Genomic DNA, 21,644 nt, shown 5'->3' on the forward strand with positions numbered 1-21,644 from the left:
ACTCTAGCCTCTGTCTTAGCTCCAGCTCCCCATCGCAGTGCTGCAATCTGCAAGGTCCATACCGAACACAAACCGCCCCCACCGTCTTCTGAACAATCCACCTCCCTCCTTTAGCTTCACAGCCTTTTGCAAAGAAGTGAGGTTTAGACCTCTCCTGCTCTTGCTGAAAGGGACACAACAGGAAATAATAGGAAGGAGGCCATTCAGCCCCTTGTGCCTGATGCACCATTCATTATCAATCTTCCACATCAACTCCAAATATCTTGGATCCAAAAATCTTTTTGGCTCAGCTTGGAATACTCTACATGACCAAGCGCCCAAAGGTGTCTGGAGTAGAGAATTCCAAAGGCTTAAAACCATCTCTGAGTGAACAGATTACTCCTCATCTCAATCCTAAGTGGTCGACCCCTGACCATGCAAACGTGTTTCCTTATTCTGGTATTCCAGCCGGTGGGAACAGTCCCTCAGCAGTTTCCCTGACAACCCAGTCATATGTTTCAATGAAATCATTCTACTAGACTCCAGATAACGTAGAGCCATTCCAGTCAATCTCACTTTATTAGCAAATTCTCTCTTTTGAGGAATGCCTTGAAGTTAAGAAGATCCATACATTGTTACGGAGACCTACGCTGAACACAGCCCAGTAACAGCAAAGAGGAAACGCTTCCTGTTCTTGCCCCAGAATGTCTGGTGTCCATTTTTAATACAGAGTCCCTCTTTTCCCTGCTCCATCTACCAGAGGAAATAGCTTCTCTGTATCTATGCTGAAAATCCCTTTATGACTTTACAGGATTTAATTAGATCAGTCGTCAACCTCCCAAACTCAAGGGAACTCGGAGGAAGTTTGTGCGACCTACTTGACCCTTTAAGTTGTGGTTTCTTTAAAAGGATCAAATCTTGCGAAGGGGCTGACTCAAATGGATGGCGCACTTAGTCGTATGATAATGAGATGCTCAAACACTGATGCTTTTGCTGCATGTACGTTAGCTATCGTGTTCAATGCACAGCACCCTGCAGAACTGCTTCATTGCAAATGGACAGAAAGTTTTTTTTAAAGACTGTTGACCATTTCAATCAGAAATTGAGACCACCTCCTGAAATTTTATACATCTTCAGCAGCACCTCCATTTCCAGTGTCGCTCCTTCATTTTGTCTAACAATCCCACTCACTATAAATCTAATCATCTCCAATTTATAGATGCTTGAAGTGGCGCCAGAGAGATTGGACATTGTGGAAGGGAATGCACTGACAATCTAATACAGTACAGCAGGGTGCATGCATACATGTCAGCCACAGAGACCACTCAACAGACACAGATCTTAACTCGCTGATTTAAAAATCAATGTGGCTTTTAATGGGCAGCAGGTTGAAGAGGAGCAGAAGACTGCGATGAAGGAAGGGATGGACAGTGATCTCCACGGAGAGACAGTGCAGGGACTTAAGGAGGAGGTGAACCTCAGCAGGGATCAGGGTGGGGGGAGGGAGGAAGGTGGGGTGTTGGAGTAATAGGAAGCAGAACACTGGTGTCATTCACATCCTCTGGTGCTTTGGGGGAGGTCGTGCTTACTGCAAACCCTGGGAAGTGATAAGATACAATATTCCTTGCGGGATTCCCTCTGTTAAATGCTGTAGCACAAGCAGACAGCCAGGGGTATTTATACAGGGCATTTGACACAATGAGAATCGCCCACATTACTTCAGGCAGCGGTATCACATGGAGCTTGATATTGAACTACACAAGGAGATATTGGGACAGATAACCAGAAACTTTGGGAAAGAGGATGTTTCACATGGAGGAAAGAAAGACAGTGAGTGATTTTGAAGAATGGGTGTGTGCCTCAGTTTCATTTTAGTAAACTAAAGGATAAATATTTCACCGTAACTTACAATCTCACAGCAATAGCACATTTAACTCTAGGCTGAAAGATGACAGCATTAATGAGCACAATAGTTACCATCTGAACACCTAAACCAGGTTCCTAGCTAGCAACGAGCAAGAGTTACCTTCTCACCTGTTATAATGGAGCTGGGAACACTTGCAGTGCTGAGATAGGTCAGGGAGTCAAGACTTTCTCTGGCTGCAGGACTGAGGGTGTGCTGCACTGTCAGCCATTCTGTTTTCTGGATGAAATGTAACAGAGTGGTCCTGTCTGCTCTCTCTGATGGATGTAATACTTCTAATTACTTTTTAAAAAATAGATGGTCATTATTAGGTTGCTGTTTGTGGGAACTTGCTGTGCATAAGTTGGCTGCTTTATTGTTTCCTACATTGGAACAGGAACTACTCTTAAAAAGTGCTCCATTGTCTACAGGAAGTGTTAAGGCCCTGAGGCTGTGAAAGGAGCTATTAAAATGCAGGCCTTTATTCGTTCAAATACTTTGAAAATACTACATTGAACTCTTTTACCAAGAAGTTCCTGGACTAAAGGCGAGTTCATACCTGATAAACCTTCTTGTCTGAACCGACAATCTCAAAGCAGGCATTCTTCTTGGAATCTTTCCGAAGATTGGGAACGAGATAAGCATCATAGAGATAAAAGGCACCTCGCTGTTGTTTATCTACAAAAACAAAGGACAAAGATGGAACATTGCAACAAGTAACTGAGCTGTATCTCCACTCCAAAAACTCAGGAGTCACAACGGACGAGTCAATATCATGTGTACTTTTAATGTATGCTTTCCCATAATGTGGGTGTCACTGGCTGGGCCCAGCATTTAATTCCCGCCCCTAGTTACCCCTTGAGAAGGTGGGGGAGAGTTGCTTTTATGAACCACTGTAGTCCATGTGCTGTAGGTAGACCCCCAGGAGGGAACTCCAGGATTTTGACCCATTGATAGTGAAGGAACAAACAGGAAAGGCATAGTCCTTTTGTTGAGGCTAAGGAGCATTCAGACTGGGTCGGGTGAGGGGAGGTTTGTCCCAGTTATATTCTTCTCAGCACATTAAATAAGCAATCACGGGCAAAATCAAAATTTCATGGGCTGACAGATGTTTTCTACTCCTCCCTTTTGCAGTACTTTCTCTGCGCTATGCTGAAAAGGCAAATGGACATTCTCGTTACTCTCTGTAACCCAGGAGCATTACCTCCACCTCTCCTTTCAGTTCCATTCCCTGCTGTGGTGTTCGGAGTCTGCGGTCTTTTTCTGAACCATTTGAGTTCAGCTCCATGTTGAGTTAAGAGTACCCCGGTCATGTGCAATGGTGTCAGTCCATAGTGGCTGCCTGGTTGACCCGGTTAGGTATCACCCCTAACACTGCAGGTTTTTATATCAAGGAATGGATTGGTTAAGAAGGGGCTACGTTAGTGGCGAAGACCATACACACAGCACTTTGGTGCAGGGCATCTATTATCTCAGCTATCATTAAACATACATTTCCCATTTTCAACTGACTAGATTGAACCTGTGAGTGCAGTTCAATTGGACCAAGGAATTCATAAATATTCATCGTATGCCAATGAAACCAAAGAGGTTCCAAACCACCATGGTCAGAAAAGCTGACCGACCTGAAAAGGTTTTGATGTTAGATTCTCAGAACATTAGGCTGATGTCAGGAAACTGACCTTTTACCTCCCACCCAACCAAAGATAGGCCACCTGTCTTTCTAAACAGTGCTGGGCAGGTACAGAGGATTCCACCCACTGCTGCAGATAAGGATGGTGTGCCCCTTGGAGGGGAACCTGAAAATGGTGGGACAGGTCATGTGGTTTGGGAAGGAGTTTCGGAGCAACCTGCTGCAATGCACATTCCTGCCACAGTGTGTCAGTGGTGGTGGGAGTTAATGCTGAGGGTGGTGAATGGGGTATTAATTGTGTGGGCTGCTTTGTCCTGGATGGTGTCAAGGTTCTTAAATGTTGTTGAAGTAGCATCAAGGACTTTGATGACTTTTCAAAAAGTGCGGCACTGGAAAAGCACAGCAGGTCAGGCAGCATCCAAGGAACAGGACAGTGAACGTTTCGAGCATAATCCCATCACTGATGCCTCCTGACCTGCTGTGCTTTTCCAGCACCACACGTTTCGACTCTGACTCTCCAGCATCTGCAGTCCTCACTTTCTCCCATGCCTGACTTGTGCCTCGTCGATGGTGGACAGGTTTTGGGGAATCTTTACTACCCTCTGAAATAACCAAGCAAGCCATTCAGTTGCACCAACTCTTAGGGCTATTATGGGACAGACAATGAATTCCAGCCTTGCCAGTAATGACTGCATCTTGTGAATGTGATGGCGCAAATCTAGAAAATACAAACCATGGAGAAGGAAGGGTCTGGGGAACAGGCAGGAAATGCCACTGTCACAATACTCCTAGGAGAGCCAGTGCTGATTCGATAGGCTGAATGGTTTTCAGCTGTACCACACCAATTCTCTGACCCTCAGATGTCTCTGGCGAAGGGCATTCTGAAATCTATGTTTCAGCTGGAGCCCTGTTTAGGAAACGGTGAGGACATTGCCAGGTTTGCATTAATACCTTTCTCACTGCCATAGTAATAGAATAGGTTTGTGTTCAACACACAGAAACGCCTCTGCCACTCGGATCCAAAGAAACTGTGATCTGGAGAAAGAAACAGAAGAACCGTCAAAATATATAACTCCCAAAGTTTCATCGAGAGATTTAAAAGGAACTGAGATTTTCTCCACCCTCCCCCTCCTAGCCCTGCCACAATGCATCTGCTGAAAGTGCACAAATATTAGAATCCCCTACAGTGTAGAAGCAGACCATTCGACCCTTCGAGTTCCACCCAGACCTACTCTTCTACTCAAACACTGTAACACTGCATTTCCCATGGCCAATCCACTTATCCTGCATATCCCTGGACACTATGGACAATTCAGCACAAGCCAATTCAACCTAATCTGCACATCTTTGGACTGTGGGAGGAAACCAGCGCACCCAGAGGAAATCCACCAAAATATCATTGAAGGACAGGATCAAGATTAATGATGATATCGGTTCCGAGGAAGAGTCATACTGGACTCAAAACATCAACAATGTCTCTCTCTCTCTCCCCTCAGATATTCCAGACCTGCTGAGTTCCCCAGCGTTCTGTCTCACTGTCTGTTTCAGATTTCCAGCATTTGCAGGATATTATCATTGTTTGATTATGATATAATTCCACAATGTCAACTTTCATATGGCCTGTTCATGACAATAAAACACTTTCAGGTGCTACATAGGAGCATTATGAAGCATTTATTAACAGGTTTAGGGAGAGGATTCCAGAAGGGACAGCGTCCAATAAGAGGCTATGTAAGAATCCTATTCATTGATTACAGTTCAGCCTTCAACACTATTATCCCCTCGAGACTGATTACTAAACTTAGTGACCTCAGACTAAGCCCCCTCTCTGCAACTGGTTCTTCAGTTTCCTGACCCACAGGCCACAATCAGTGAAGATTGGGGACAATATTTCATCCTCACTAACACTCAACACTGGAGCCCCCCAGGGGTGCGTACTCAGCCCCCTACTGTACTCACTGTGTCGCCAAATACCAGACTAATGCCATTTACAAGTTCGCTGACGACACCACCATAGTCGGTCTATTCTCAGAAGGTGATGAAACAGACTACAGACGGAGGTGGAAGCCCTGGAAAAATGGTGCACTGAGAACAACCTAGCTCTCAATGTCAGCAAAACCAAGGAACTCATTATTGACTTTCGACAGGATGTTACTCATGCCCCCCATCACATTAACAGCACAGAGGGGGAATGAGTAGAGTGTCAAGCCCCTGGGAGTGGTCATCAATAACAAGCTTGCTTGGACTCTTCATGTGGACGCACTGGTTACAAAGGCCCAACAACATCTCTTCTTCCTCAGGCAGCTGAAAAAATTTGGCATGATGGCGAATACCCTTGCCAACTTTTATATGTGTGCCATCAAGAGCATTCTGTCTGGATGTATCACTACCTGGTATGGCAACTGTACCATTCAAGATCAGAGACTGTTACAGAGAGTGGTGAACTCGGCCCGGACAATCACAAAGGCCAACCTCCCATCTATAGAATCCATCTACTGGACCCGTTGTCAAGGAAAGGCCGCCAGCATTCTCAAAGATCCATCCCACCCTGGAAATGTTTTTTCTACAACCTCTACCTTCAGGGAGAAGGTACAGAAGCCTGAGCACACGCACCAGGCGGTTTCAAAACAGCTTCTACCCTACTGTTATTACAATACCGAATGGACTCACAAACTCTTAACATTCACCTGCACCTGTGTTTTTGTTTTTGCTGCTGTTTACCTATTAGTTATTTATCTATGCTACTTAACTCTGTGATCTGCCTTATTGCACACAAGACAAAGCTTTTCACTGTGTCTCGGTACACAATTCAATTCAATTCAATTCAATAGTAGAATGATTAAAAGTGGGTGGGAGGGGGTGGTACAGAAGGCGGATTGGAGTACTGATGAGATCTGGGTAGGTAGCGAGGATTGGAGACAGTTCCAGAGACAGAGTGAGACAAAGCCATGGAGGGACTGATTCAGAAGTCACCCGACACCAGGTTATCATCCAATTGTTTATTTGGAATCACAAGCTTTCGGAGCACTGCTCTTTCGCCTGATGAAGAAGGAGTGCCGTTCCTAAAGCTTGTGATTTCAAATAAACAACTGGGCTACAATGTGGCGCCATGTGACCTCTGACCTTGTCCACCCCAGTCCAATACCTGCATCTCCACATCATGGAGGGACTGAACATGGGACGGAAGATTTTCTCTGCAATTGCTGTGTTACTGGGTCAGATCGCCAGCACAGAGGCTCCCAACTGGATTGGGTTCACGTTAGGAAACGGGCACCACAGCTTTGGATGAGCTCCCATTCCGCTAGGTGGAGGTGTAATGCTGGCTGGGAGAGAATGTGACTAGACAAGTCTCCAGGCTCACAGGCAGCAGTGAGGAGCTCCAGAGGACACTTGCTCAACAGTTTGGAGACATGTACAGCCACAGTCAGAACGAAGAATACACACTCAGATGAGGAAATCTCTCTGATTCTGATTTAAGCTTTTTGTGTCATGCTCCTCTGATGGCAATCTGAAATCAGTCCCTCCTGGAGGGAAATGGCTGGGAGGGGAATTAATTCAGTAAAATATATTTAGATGGGGATACCTCATCTGCCCCTCGGGTTGATGTGAATGGTTCCAGGGCGTCACTTCACAAATTTAAAGCTTCCCTCTGCCCCACTCTTGCTAATATTTATTCCTCAGCTGACATCATGAAAAGGAGGATTTTGGTCGGAGGCGGTAATGGTTTGATTTTGTTTAGAATCGAAGAAGATCAGTGTTCATGAAAAAAAAAGGAAGCCACAAGGTTCACAGTTTAAACAAAATAACCCTACCACACAAAAACCTAATGCTAGAAGCTAAACCCCATCTTAAATGGGCACAAAGGTATTAAATTATAATCATAATTTAGTCATTATTAAACTGAATTGAACTCAATTTTCCACCAACACCAATTTGAATGCCCCTCCAATAGCATGAAGCAGAAATGGGAACATTAACCATTTGATTTGAGCACAATTTTACAGATTGCTATAATTTCCCTGGGCTTTCTGCTGGTTTCTGTGCTCACTCACCAATAAAGGATTGAGGGAATTTGGAAAAGGAAAGATACAGGTTGGCTCAGGTTTCCAGCTATTTCCAGATCCTGAGAATTTTGATCGGAATTAGCTTTAAGGAAGGCTGCTGCCCTGCCGTGTGAGGCGGAGACTGGCAGTGCTCCCCTGGGTAATGAAGACAACATTCAATCACAGTCTTCCTGTGTAATGGACTGTGTAGATCACAAAGAAACAATAAGACACTACGGAAAAACGAGGCCTCTGTGGAAATACTGGCAGATGAGACTGTCTTTCAAAGTGATAGTGAAACCTTCTGAAATCCTGACTGCAAAAGAGAAAACCTTTTGCAGCAAATAGCAGATTGCACTAATTAACTGAGAGTGCTGTTCTCAGCCTAACATCGTAGACATTGATTACTGATCTCTATTATCTCCAAGATCATCCAGATAAATCAAACCCCATTGATGTGGCTTGTTGATGCTTACATTTTGAATGCGAGACCTCTGCAGTAAAGTCACATTTCCATCATTCTTGAGGTTTGTTTTTGTCAGATGGGGAGCTCCCAGTTTTGGAAGACAGTGAAGTCTGCAGATGCTGGAGATCAGAGTTGAGAGTGTGTTAATGGAAAAGCACAGCAGGTCAGACAGCATCCGAGGAGCAGGAAAATCGATTTGCCTGCTCCTAGGTTGCTGCCTGACCTGCTGTGCTTTTCCAGCAACACACTCTCAGCTCCCAGTTTTAACCACCTCAACTTTCCCCACAGAGAGTTTGTAATTTGTGTCTTTGCAGGCTCTCCAAAGACTCTGCCACCCCCACCCACCCACCAACCAACCACATCCTCCTGACATTGGCTGTCTAATAGATCCATCCTGTCATACCTCACCTCCACATGCCTCAAGGTCACCCAATTGGACCGTGTCCGACTGTTGGTCAAGTCAGCTTTACTTCTCTATGGCCAATACTTTTGTAAGTCACAAAAAAACTGTTTGAAAGTAAATTACCCAAAAAAAACCCTATTTTTTCATTGATTTGTTGATGCTTTTCCTCTTGGAGATCTGGTGCAAACAGTTTTCAGGAAATCAGCCTTCATTCCTGGAGATTCCAAGGTAATCTTAGAGGGTTGGTGACCATAATACCAATGGACAAAAAAAATGCTGCACTTTGTAATAATAATTCTGCACCACTTCCTTGATCACTTAACAGTCTAATTATGACCACGAATCCATTGTCAATTGTCGGAAAAAACCCATCTGGTTCACTAATGCCATCCTTACCCAGTCTGGCCTACATGTGACTCCAGACCCACAACAACATGGCTGACTCTTAACTGCCTTCTGGGCAATTAAGGGCAGTCAATAAACACTGGCCTAGCCGGTGACACCACCCCCCACCCAATGCGTGAGTGAACATTTAAAATAAAAATCACCTTGTCTACTTGTCCAGGAACCGGAATCCCCAATTGGATATTTAGGAGGGCCCCTCATTTTCATTTCCCTGGCAAGGATAAATTTCCTCTTTCTATTAAGCCCCATCTTAATTTGTAGAGATCTCGATCAGATCACTTCTCAGTTTTCCATTTCTTATGTATAAACTGAGTTCCAGTCTCTCCCAACAGGCATAAGCTCTTGGGTCTTGGGAGCAGCCTTGTAAACTCATTCCAGCTTGATATTCTTACTATAAAAGACCAGAATTTTAAGTGAGGTACCACATGGATGCCTAATTATAATTGAAGTGTGATAAATTTTGTTTTCCCCAGATTAGTTTCCATTGTGGCTGTAGCTACCTACCTCTCAGGGTTAAATGAGTTGAGAAAAGTTAGTGACAGCACAGATTATACATGAAGTAACACACCTAATTCTGGTTACAACACTCCGAAAGAGTACACAAATGCAGTGATGATAATCAACAGGAAAGGAACAAGAATGATTGCAAGTGCACAGGGGATGAGTTATGAGGAAAGATTAGAGAAGATTAAATTCTGTGCTGAGAAAGAAGGAAGTTAAAAAGAATCTTTCCAAGGTATACAAAAGAATAAATGATGTACAGATAAGATGAATACAGAATATTATTTCCACATAAGTCAGGTCAGAGGGACAAGACAATATATATTTAAATGAGTGAAGAGTAAATTTAAATCCAGCCCATCGCCCCATAGCTCATTGACTGACATTACCTGCAGGTCCCTGAATACATTAAATGCTCATCTTCCTGTTTCATACCTTCGCCCGTCCCCATCTATATCTCCTCCTCCGCACCAACATGAGCAGCCCACCTCCAGGCTCCAAACTTGTTATCTGCCCCAACTTGGGATCCCTGTGTAACTCCAACCCTATTGGCTGCACAGTTAGCGATCATTGCTTCAAACTCTGGATTCCATATTTGGAATCTCACCAATTCCTTTCACTTCCTTTAAATCCATCCCTGTCCTCACACCACCACCCCCTCCCCCCCCCTTATCACTGAGAAAGGTTTTAGCTTTTCTGAACACTGCCTCCTATGGTTTGAACACCTCCACCTTAAAACCATTAGGGACACAAGAGCAGGATTCAGCCATTCCTACACTCAAGAGTCATCGAGCACAGACTCTGCCCTGCAGCCCAGCCAGTCCGCTCTGTTGGCCAAAGAGGTCATGGCTGATCTGATCATCCTCAACTTCACTTCCCTGCCTTTTCTCCATAACCCTTGGTCCCCTCACTGATTAAACAGCAGCCTATCACAACCTTGAAAGTACTGAATGATCCAGCCTCTCCAGCCCTTGGCGGTAAAGAATTCCACAGATTCACTCCCTCCAAGAGAAGAAATCCTTCCTCAGCTCTGTCTTACATGTGCAACCACTCCCCCCCCAATCCTTATCCTGAGTGTATGCCCTCTGGTCCTAAACCCTGCACAATGGAAAACAACCGCTCTGTATTTACCCTGGAAAGTCCTCAAAGAATCTTGTACCTTTCAATAAGGTTGCCTCCCATTCTTCTGTATTCTAATGAGAACGAACCAAACTACTCAACCCCTCTTCATAAGACAGTCCCTCCAGACCCAGGTTCAGTCTAGAGAACCTTCCCTGGACTGTCTTCAATTTGTGGACATCTTTCTTTAGATCAGGTACCCAAAACTGTCCACAGTGTTCCAACTGCGGTTTGACTCGTGCTTTGTATATTTTGGCACGACCTCCCTTTTTTATATTCAATTCTCTTTGAAATGAAAGCCAACATCCCATTTGCCTTCCCTACTACCCGCTGAATGCTAGCTTCTGTGGTTCATGCACAAGGACTCCCCTGCATGCTGTGGCTTTCTGCAGTCTTTCTCCATTTAAATAATCTTCAGCTCCTCTACTCTTCCTGCTAACCTCCCAATTTCCCACGATATATGGCATCTACCAAGTTTTTGCCTTCCTCATTATGCTTCCATTAAGTGCCTTGGGACAGTTTTCAGGTGCTAAACAAATGCTAACCCTCATTGCAAAGTTAAAAATCACACAACGCTAGGTTATAGTCCAACAGGTTTAATTGGAAGCACCAGCTTTCGGAGCGCTGCTCCTTGATCAGGTCATTATACAGACTGCAGGAAAGCCTATTTCTCTCAGAGTCCGCAGCACGTGCCTATAAACGGAGTGGAGTCTGCTGCAGGCTGGCTAAATGCCAGGTCACATCAACAGGCTCAACCTCATTAATATTAATATTCTGGTGTGGCAAGGACTGGATGTAATGGCCAGAATTACACTCTCTCATTCTCTGCCGTACACTGTACTCAGAACAGCTCATTAGCTGCTGAACTGTGGGGATCTTGGCACTGTGAGAACTGACTGTCTAAACTCATTGCTCTTCAGACATTGCACAGGCATCCCGAGAATGAAACATTCCCCCCGTTGCTCTCTGCTGAATATAAACAGATCCCAGGGGTAAAGCTGTAAAAACCAACTCCTTCTTCATTTGACTATTCAGTACATTCACCAGGAAGGGGAAAAAAATTTTGCATTTCCAAAATTCCAGAAAAGGTCATGAGGGGAAAATGCTAAAGAGAAAGATTTTTAAAAAAATATACTGTACCTCTTCGTTTTTTCTCCAAATAACCCTGCTTCATAATACTTGGCAGGTCCTGGGCTGCAACTGTTGCGATATCTCCACATTGCACTACTGTATAAGAGAACAGAGGCAGAAAAATCAATAGTTCGCTCCCGTTTCACAATGTTGTAGATTAACAGTCTTAGCAGAGCTAACACTCTTAACCTAAATGTTGCCTTTGGAAGTCAGAGTCAAATTTTAACCCCCAGAAATCAGTAATTGTTTTGGATGCAAAAACAGAAGTTGCTGGAAAAGCTCAGCGAGTCAGTGCAGAGAAATCAGAGAAACCATTCGGGTCCGATGGTCCTTCCTCAGGACCTGCTGAGCTTTTCCATCAATATGGGCGGCACGGTGGCACAGTGGTTAGCACTGCAGCCTCACAGCCACAGAGACCTGGGTTCAATTCCCACCTTGGGCAACTGTGTGTGGAGTTTGCACATTCTCCCAGTGTCTGCGTGGGTTTCCTCTGGCTGCTCTGGTTTCCTCCAACAGTCCAAAAGACATGCAGGCCAGGTGAATTGGCCATGTAAATTGCCCGTAGTGTTAGGTGTAGGTGAATGGGTCCAGAATCTGGGTGGGTTGCTCTTCAGTGGGTCTGCTTCCACACTAAGTAATCTAATCTAAACTTTTGCTTTTATTTCTAATTTACAGCATCCACAGCTCTTTCAGTTTTTATTTGTTTGGGTGGGTCAGATGGGCAGTTCAATCAACCAATTGAATGACTTTTGGGTTTGATGGGGAATTGGGGCCATATCGAGGGGAGACTTACTGGGCAGGGGAGGGGAATAGGGCTTACAAATTTACTAATGTTAATGAAGTTCCGGAGGCCCTGTGGTGCAGTGTGTAGCCTCCCTGCCTCTCAGCCAGAAGGTCCAGGTTCAAGGGCCACTCCAGGGCTTGGTGGCCGATGAAGGGGTGTGCGTGGTCAAGAGAGAAACAACAGAAGAATCTCCTGGCTGGCTTTTCTCAAAAAACCCCTCTGCCAGTGCACTGGTAATTCCTCATCAATAAGATTTGTCAAGGGATACTTCCTGCATTGGATGGACACAGCCAAAAATGAAGAACGAGGTTCTAAGAATGGAGGACAAGAGAGAGGAGGGAAAGGGAGAGGGAGGTACTGAAGGCCGGGTTTGACGGTGACACATTCAATGCTAACAGCTATTTAACCCAACTTTATCAGGAAGTAAAGGAGATTTGGAGGTGTCTAAATCACTGTAACCAGGTCAGAGTCGGTCTACAAGAGAGGACAAATAAGGGGTGCAAACTGGGGAAGAGGAGAAGACTTCTTTAATTCAGTCATGGGATTTGGGGGAGGCTGGATGGGGCAACATTTATTGCCCATCCCTAACTGTCCCATAGGAGCTGCTTTCTTGAACTGCTTAACTTGAACTGTATTTACCCACTATGCTGTTAAAGAGGGAGTTCCAGCATTTTGAGCCAGTGACAGTGAAGGAACAGCGATATATTTCCAAGTCAGGATGGTGAGTGGCTTGGAGGGGAACTTGCAGGAACTTGTGGTGTTCCCATGTATCTGCTGTCCTTGCCCTTCTCGATGGAAGTGGTCATGGGTTTGGAAGGTGCTGTCTGAGGAGCCTTGGTGAATTTATGTGAAGGAATAGGAAGGGTCAAATGATCATCTCTGCCTCCTCCTCCCACCCCCCTCCCCCACACAAGGCAAACATAAGAAACTAGGCAGGAGATTAGAAAGTAGGTGCTCGAGGGTAGAAATATCTGAACTACTGCTGGTGCAGCAGATACATAGGAACACCATCCTGTGCAAGCTCTCCCTCCAAGCCACTCTCCATCTTGATGCAACGTGCTAGAGTAAGCAGGAAGAAGGAGATAGAGCAGGTGAATGTGTGGCTGAGGGGCTGATGCAGAGGGCAAAGATTCACCTTTTTGGATCATTGGAATCTCTTTGGGTGTAGAAATGGCCTGTATAATAGGGACAAGTTCCATCTGCACTGGATGGGGACCAATATTATTGCAGGGTGATTTGCTAGAACTACTCGGGAGGCTTTAAACTAGTAAAGGGGATGGGGGGGGGGAGAGCAAAGTGATAATGAAAAAAGGGAAAGGCTGAGGCTGGTACAGGAGATAAAGGGGAGCAAGGTAAATAATCAGGGCAGACAAGAGCTTGGCAGAGAACGAGGTAGGTCTGATAAATTAAACTGCATTTACTTCAAAGCAAGAGGTCTGACAGGTAAGGCAGATAAACTCAGGACATGGTTGGGAACACAGGACTGGAGCATCATAGCAATTACAGAGACATGGCTCAGGGATGGATAGGATCGGCAGTTTAATGTTCCAGTGTATAGATGCTATAGGAAAGGATAGAAAGGAGGGTGAGAGAGGAGGGAGAGTAGCATTTCTGATTAGGGTTAACATTACAGCTGTACTTGGAGGGGGGATACACTTGGGAGATCGTCCAGTGAACTTATATGGGTTGAACTTAAAAAAGGAAGGGATGATCATCTTATTGGGATTATATTAACCCCTCAACACCAATAGCCTGCAGGAAATTCAGAAGCAAAATGTTGTAAAGAGATCACAGATATCTGAGAAAAATAGGGTTGTAATGGTAGGGGATTTTAACTTTCCAAACTTTGACTGGGACTGTCATATTGTTCAGGGCTTGGATGGGGAGGAATTTGTTAAGTGTGTACAAGAAAATGTTCTTATTGAATATGTGGACCTGCCAACTACAGAAGGAGCAATATTTGACCTTCTGTTGGGAAATACGGCAGGGCAGGTGACTGAGGTGTTAGTGGGGGAGCACTTCAGGGCAAGCGACCATACATCTATTAGTTTTAAAATAGTGATGGAAAAGGAAAGAACTGATTAAAGAGTTAAAGTTATAAATTGGAGTAAGGCCAATTTTTAGGGTATTGGACAGGAACTTGCAAAAGTTGATTGGGAGAGGCTGTTCACAGGTAAAAAAGGGATAGTTGGAAAATGGGAGGCCTTTAAAAATGAGATAATGAGAGGTCAGAGACAGTACGCTCTGTTAGCGTGAAGGAATGGCAGGGAGGTGTAGGGAATGCTGGATGACTAGAGAAATGGAGGCTCTGGTCAAGAAAAAAGGAGGCAAGTGTCAGGTTTCGACAGCAGGGATCGAGTAAAACCCTAGATGATTATAAGGGCAGTAGGAGTATACTTAAGAGGGCAAAAAGGGGGACATGATATAGCTGTGGCAAATAGAATTAAGGAGAATTCAAACAGATTCTTTAAATACATGAAGGGCAAAAGAGCAACTAGGGAGAGAATAAGGGCCCTGAAAGGTCAGCGAGGCAGCCTATGTGTGGAATCGCAGGAGATGGGGGAACTACTAAGTGAGTTTTTCACATCAGTATTTCCCTTGGAGAAGGACATGGACGCTAGAGAACTTGGGGAAATACATAACAATATCCATATTATAGAATGATTTGGAGATGCCAGTGTTGAACTGGGGTGTACAAAGTTAAAAATCACACAACACCAGGTTATAGTCCAACAGGTTTAATTGGAAGCACACTAGCTTTCGGGGCAACGCTCCTTCATCAGCTAGTGTGCCTCCAATTAAACCTGTTGGACTATAGCCTGGTGTTGTGTGATTTGTAACTTCATATTATAGAAGAGGAGGTGCTGAGGTCTGAAAATGCAGAAAGATAGATAAATCCCCAGGTCCTGATTGGGTGTTTCCCAGAACTCTGTGGGAAACTAGGGAAGTGATTTCTGGGCCCTTGCTGAGATATTTGTATCATCAATAGCCACGGCTGAGGTGCCAGAAGACTGGAGGTTGGCTAATATGGTGCAAACTATTTAAGAAAGGTGGTAAGGAAAAGTCAAGGAACGATAGACCTGACATCGATGGTGGACAGTTTGTTGGCGGGATTCTGAGGAACAGTGTTTACATGCATTTGGAAATGCAAGGACTGATTATGGATTTGTGCATGGGAAATCATGTCTCACTATTTTGACTGAGTTTTTTTTGAAGAGGTGACAATGAAAATTGATGAGGGCAGAGCGTCAGACGTTGCCTGTACAGTCTTCGGCGAGATGTTCAACAAAATTCCAATGGTTAACCAGATTAGTAAGGTTTACTCATATAAGATCCGGGAGAGCTAGCCAACCGGATAGAAAATTAGTGAGAAGACAAGAGGCGATGGTGGTGAGGTGGGATGTTGTTCAGACTGGAGGCCTGTGACCAGCAGTGTGCCACAAGGATCAGTGCTGGGTCCACTGTTTTTCTCGTCATGAATACAAATGATTTGGATGCAAATATAGGAGATACAGTTAGTAAGTTTGCAGATGACACCAAAATTGGAGGTGTAGTGGACAGCGAAGAAGGTTACCTCAGATTACAACAGGATCTTGATCAGATGGGCCAATGGGCTGAGGAGTTGCAGATGGAGTTTAATTTAGATAAATGTGAGGTGTTGCATTTTATTAAGGCAAATTAGGGTAGGACTTCTACAGTAAATGCTAGGGCCTTCGGGAATGTGTCAGAACAAAGAGCCCTAGGGGAGCAGGTGCATGGTTCTTTGAAAGTGGAGTCACAGATAGACAGGGTAATGAAGAAGGCACTTGTCTTCATTGGTCAGAGGATTGAACTTAGGAGTTGAGAGGTCATGTTGCAGCTGTACAGGACACAGGTGAGGCCATTTTTGGAATAGTGAGTACAATTCTGGTCACCCTTTGAGAGGAGGGATGATGCTAAAACTGAGAGGGTACAGTAAAGATTAACAAGGGTGATGCCAGGACTGAGGGTTTGAGCTATAGGGACTGGATCAATAGGCTGGGTCTGTTTTCCCCGGTGCGTCAGAAATGAGGAGTGACCTTAGCGGTTTATAAAATCATGAGGGGCATGGATAGGATAAATAGACAGAGTCTTTTCCCCAGGGTAGAGGAGTCCAAAACTGAGGGCCAAGGTTTAAGGAGAGAGGAGAAACATTTAAAAGGAATCTAAGGGTCAACTTTTTCACGCAGAGGGTGGTGTGTGTATGGAATGAGCTGCCAGAGGAAGTGGTGCAGCCTGGTGCAATTGCATTTAAAAAGCATCTGGATGGGTTTTGAGGGATAGGGCAGTGTTTTGCAACACGTGCTGACAAATGGGACTTGGTCAGATTGGGGTACCTGGTTGGTGTGGATGAGTTGGACTGATGAGTGGGTTTCTGTGCTGTATGACTATGATTTCAGAGTAGCACCATCACAGCTAACAAACACATGTCTTGCTCACATTTTGGTCAAAAGTGAATGGGCGATAGGACAAAAACACCAATAAATACATATTTAGAAAAACAGCATTGAAAACTTAATGACTTCTAACTGGTATTGAATACTGACATATGCAGAAAACAATGACCTTTTAATATTCCATAATATGTTCAGAGACTCCCTAGGTGTCTACACAGTCTCAGTCATTGTTTGGTTTTAATTCTGCAAGATCTAAGCTGTGACGGGAACTCTCCCACCATTCCTCCTGTCAAAGTGCACCTGTAGAGATGCAATAGAGAGGTTCCTCAAACAGAGCCCTCATTAGGATTCTCCACCACAGTCACTACCTTCACTGTCCCTCCCAACACAAGACACTGTGTAGTTATGGGAGGACACAGAGTTCAATCAACAGTTTGCAAACATCTTTATATCAGCCAAACAGGGGCTTTTCCAAAATGGTAGGAGATGGTTCATGGGCTCCCAGATTGTACACAGAGCTGGGGGTGAGCACTGTGGTGGTTGGTCTGCCTGCACTCCATTTATTGGGGGTATCTTCCACCCTTCACCTTAAATTTATGTCCCTTTGTAACACTCTGTTGTACCCGGGGGAAAAGTTTCTGACTGTCTACTCTATCTATTCCTCTGATCATCTTATAAACCTCTATCAAGTCACCCCTCATCCTTCGCCGTTCCAACGAGAAAAGGCCGAGAACTCTCAACCTATCCTCCTATGACTTCCTCTCCATTCCAGGCAACATCCTGGTAAATCTTCTCTGCACCCTCTCCAAAGCTTCCACATCTTTCCTAAAGTGAGGCGATGGTTCATGGGCTCCCAGATTGTACACAGAGCTGGGGGTGAGCACTGTGGTGGTTGGTCTGTCTGCTCTCCATTTATTGGGGGTGCCTAGAATGAGATTCAACACAGACTTTCCTGTCGAACATCAGTGCAGAGGGAATGCCGCACTGTCGGACGGTCAGCGCTGAGGGAGTGGGCACTGTCGGAGGGTCAGTGCTGAAGGAGTGCCGCACTGTTGGAGGGCCACTGCTGAGGGACTGTTGCACTGAGGGAGTGGGCATTGTCGGAGGGTTAGTGCCAAGGGAATAGGCGCTGTCGGGGGGTCAGTGGAGACTCAGAAGTCCTGAAGAAGGGTTATCCTCGAAACGTTGACTTCTGCACCTCCCGATGTTGCCTGGCTTGCTGTGTTCTTCCAGCCTCTAATTGTCTACCGATATTTTGAAGTACACAGGGATATCATCCCCAATGCCCTGATCCCTCAATCAACATCATAAAGGAGGAAACAGATGATCAGTCTTTATCACATTACTGTTTGTGGATGTTTTCTCTGTGTCAATTGGCTGTCACATTTCCTACATTATGTCAATAACAACATGACTACAACTGTTCCTCATTTGTTTGAAATATTTTGTGACATCCAGAGATTGTCAAAGGTGCTATGGAAATTCAATCCTTGGGGTATTTTGATGTCATAGAAGAGACAGAAGCCAAGGCCCAGAAACCTCAAAGTGAAGATTCATTACAATTTCAAAATCATACATTTACTTTTCAAAAGATTGATGAATTATAATGAAATGTTCCTCTAAGTTCTGGAATTCTAGAAATTTGATCTCACTTCATGTTCATGGAATGCTCCTGAATATTTTTCAGTAACAGGGTAATCCCCCTCACGATCAACCAAATAATAAAAAATGTATTTCTTCAATTTATTCAGAGATGTGTATATTGCTGACTGGGCTAATATTTATTACCCGTCCCTAGTTGCCCCTTGAGAAGGTGGGGGTGAGCTGCCTTCTTGAAATACTGCAGTCCACCTGCTGTGGGTCAACCCACAACGTCCTTAGGGAGGGAATTCCAGGATTGTGACCCAACAACACTAAAGAATCCTGGAATTTCCCTCCCTCAGGGCATTATGGGTCTACCTACAGCACATGGACTCCAGCGGTTCAAGAAGGCAGCTAACCCCCATCTTCTCAAGGGGCAACTAGGGACGGGCAATAAACGCAGGCCCCAGCCAGCAAAACTAAGTCCTAGGAGTGAGTTTTAAAAATCTACCAAGAGAATCTAACCACTCTCCTATGAGGTTTAATAATATTACCGTTATTTAATCCCCCACTATCAACTTTCTGAGGTTTACCATTGACCAGAAACTGGAATGGATCAGCCATATAAATACTGGGAGTATGAAAGTGGATCAGTGACTGGGAATACTTCAGTGTATCGCTCAGCTCATACCTCTTCAAAGCCTGCTGTAAAGAGCACACAGTTTTATTTTGTTTATTTTTGGACTAAGGAAGGGAGATCCTGCTTTAAAACAAGGAGACCACCTAAAGACAGGACAGCAGTTTTAGAAATCGAATAAAGTTTCAGCTTTGATCTCCAGCGTCTGCAGACCTCACTTTCTCCTCGAAGATCCTGCTTTAAAACAAGGAGACCACCTAAAGACAGGACAGCAGTTTTAGAAATCGTATTTCCTAGAGCACAACACAAATTATGTTCAAAGTTGCTTTCCCTTGGAACAGCAGGAGTGAAAACAAAAAGCAACACCATGGAGTTGAATGGAATAACTGCTTAACAATAAAGGTCTTGATTGGCTTCTAATCAAGTGAGTAAAACCAATGACTGCAGAAGCTGGAAACCAGATTCTGGATTCGTGGTGCTGGAAAAGCACAGCAGTTCAGGCAGCATCAGAGGAGCAGTAAAATCGACGTTTCGGGCAAAAGCCCTTCATCAGGAATACCAAGTGACAATAACTAGTGTGTGGCCACTGCAGCAGAGAACCATCAGTCTGTGCAGAAAAAGCACCAAACTCTCTCTCTCTCTCTCTCCCCCCACCCCCTGCCCCCGGAGCAGAAAGTCTCCAGTAACAGCTCACATTCTTCCACTCACTGTTCTATACAAATCTCCCACTGAAGGAGGAATACAACACCTTTAAAAGAGAAAAAAAGGGAACCTATGGGGCAAGTCTTTTTTTTTTACATAAAGGGTGGTACGCATATGGAATGGAGCTGCCAGCTGAAGTGGCTGAGGCGGGTACATTTAAAAGGCATTTGGACGAATACATGGATAGGAAAGGATTAGAAGGATATGGGCCACGTGCAGGGAAATGGGGTTAGCGTGGATGGACATTTTGGTCGGCATGGACCAGTTTGGATCAAAGGGCTTGCCGTGTGCTGGCGACTCTGACTCTATGAAAGTATGTTCTCTCAACCAATGAAAGAAAGAGAGCACTGATGCGCAAAAAACATGATGTTACCAGCAAATAACTAGTGGGAACTAGGGAAAGGAAGCGAAAGAAAACAACTCATGAAATCCTGTGGCCCAGCCTGGTGCTATTGAACTGTGTCCCCTGATCATTTGTCTTCTTTTCTTTTACCAGCCTAAATATCCATCTCCTAGATGTTGAGAGACACGGGCAACTTAAGAAGGGATATATAGTTTCAGTTGTGGAGTTAGAAGTTAATAATTCCACTGTTTAAAGATAATTTGTTTGTAAGAGTTTTTTTTAAGTACAGAAACCTGACGAATGGTTTAACAAGAGTTCAGCAGTCAGGTAATGTGAGGGCTTCAGGTAGTCTGACTGAATCTTTGTACATTTATGACGACTACGGGAGTAGTGGGACCTGATTCCCAGTGCACTGCCCCAGTGGGTCATGGCACTGTCTGTTATATACAAGGCAGCAGTCAGGAATGTGATGGAACACTCAACTGCTAACTGCAACAGTAGCACTCAGGAATCTCATCATTGTCCAGCAAAAAGCAATCCTGTTTCATTAGCACTGGATCCACTGTCTTCAACAGTCACTCGTTCCACCTCCAATGCACATTAAGCAGCAGCATGTACCATCAGCAAGATGCACAGCAATCACTCTCCAAGGCTCCTCTGACAGTACCTTCCAAACCCACCACTGCGTACCACTTTGAAGGATGACAGCAGCTACATGGGGAGCACCACCTTTTGCAAGTTCCCCTCCAAGCCATTTGGACTTGGAAATATAATTGCCGTTCCTTCACCAACACCAGCTCAAAATCCTGCTACTTGCTTTCGGAATAGCATCATGGGTGTGCCAATTCCCCATGGTCTGCAGCGATTCAAGACAGCACCTCAGCACCAGCTTCCCCAAGGCAAAACTGAAAGACGTTTGGACAGGTGCATGAATGAGAAAGGTTTAGAGGGATATAGGCCAAATGCAGACAAATAGGACTGGGTCAGATTGGGAAACTAGGCCAGGAGGAACAAGTTGCATTGAAGGATCTGCGCCTGAGAAGGTTTGTAGCTCAGGTTGTAAGTTTGATCGGTGAGCTGGCAGGTTTGTTCTCAGACGTTTTGTCACCATGCTAGGGTAACATCATCAGCGAGCCTCTGGTGAAGCACTGGTGTTCTGACCCACTTTCTATTTGTGTGTCTCTTGGTCTGTTAAGGTGGGTGATATTATTTGTTTTTTTTCCCTCAAAAAGGTTGGTAAATGGGGTCCAGATTGATGTGTTTATTGATGGAGTCCCGGTTTGAATGCCAGGCCTCCAGGAATTCCCGTGTGTGTCTCTGTTTAGCCTGTCCCAGTCAAAGTGGTGTCCTTCTTTGTCTTTAGGTAAGGGATACTAGTGATAATGGGTCGTGTCTTTTGGTAGCTAGTTGGTGTTCATGTATCCTGGTGGCTAGTTTGCTGTCTGCCTGTCCGATGTAGCATTTGTTGCTGTCCTTGCAGGGTAGTTTGTAAATAACATTCGTTTTGTTGGTAATTCGTACAGGGTCCTTTAGGTTCATCATTAGCTGATTCAGTGTGTTGGTAGGTTTGTGGGCGACCATGATACCAAGGGGTCAGAG

At 44.8% G+C, this 21,644-nt stretch overlaps 1 protein-coding gene across 1 annotated transcript in view; it reads right to left on the bottom strand.

Moving 5' to 3' along the window:
* skap1 (src kinase associated phosphoprotein 1) overlaps positions 1 to 21,644 on the bottom strand; it is a 371,132-nt gene that overhangs the window by 125,760 nt on the left and 223,728 nt on the right. The window contains exons 5-7 of the mRNA XM_043674766.1: positions 11,593 to 11,679; positions 4,467 to 4,550; positions 2,442 to 2,560 (exon numbers count right to left, since the gene is read on the bottom strand). Coding sequence (XP_043530701.1) covers positions 2,442 to 2,560; positions 4,467 to 4,550; positions 11,593 to 11,679 — 290 coding nt within the window. The remainder of the gene's footprint in view (positions 1 to 2,441; positions 2,561 to 4,466; positions 4,551 to 11,592; positions 11,680 to 21,644) is intronic.

Source organism: Chiloscyllium plagiosum, chromosome 33 (genome assembly GCF_004010195.1).
Source record: "Chiloscyllium plagiosum isolate BGI_BamShark_2017 chromosome 33, ASM401019v2, whole genome shotgun sequence".
Lineage (NCBI taxonomy): Eukaryota > Metazoa > Chordata > Chondrichthyes > Orectolobiformes > Hemiscylliidae > Chiloscyllium > Chiloscyllium plagiosum.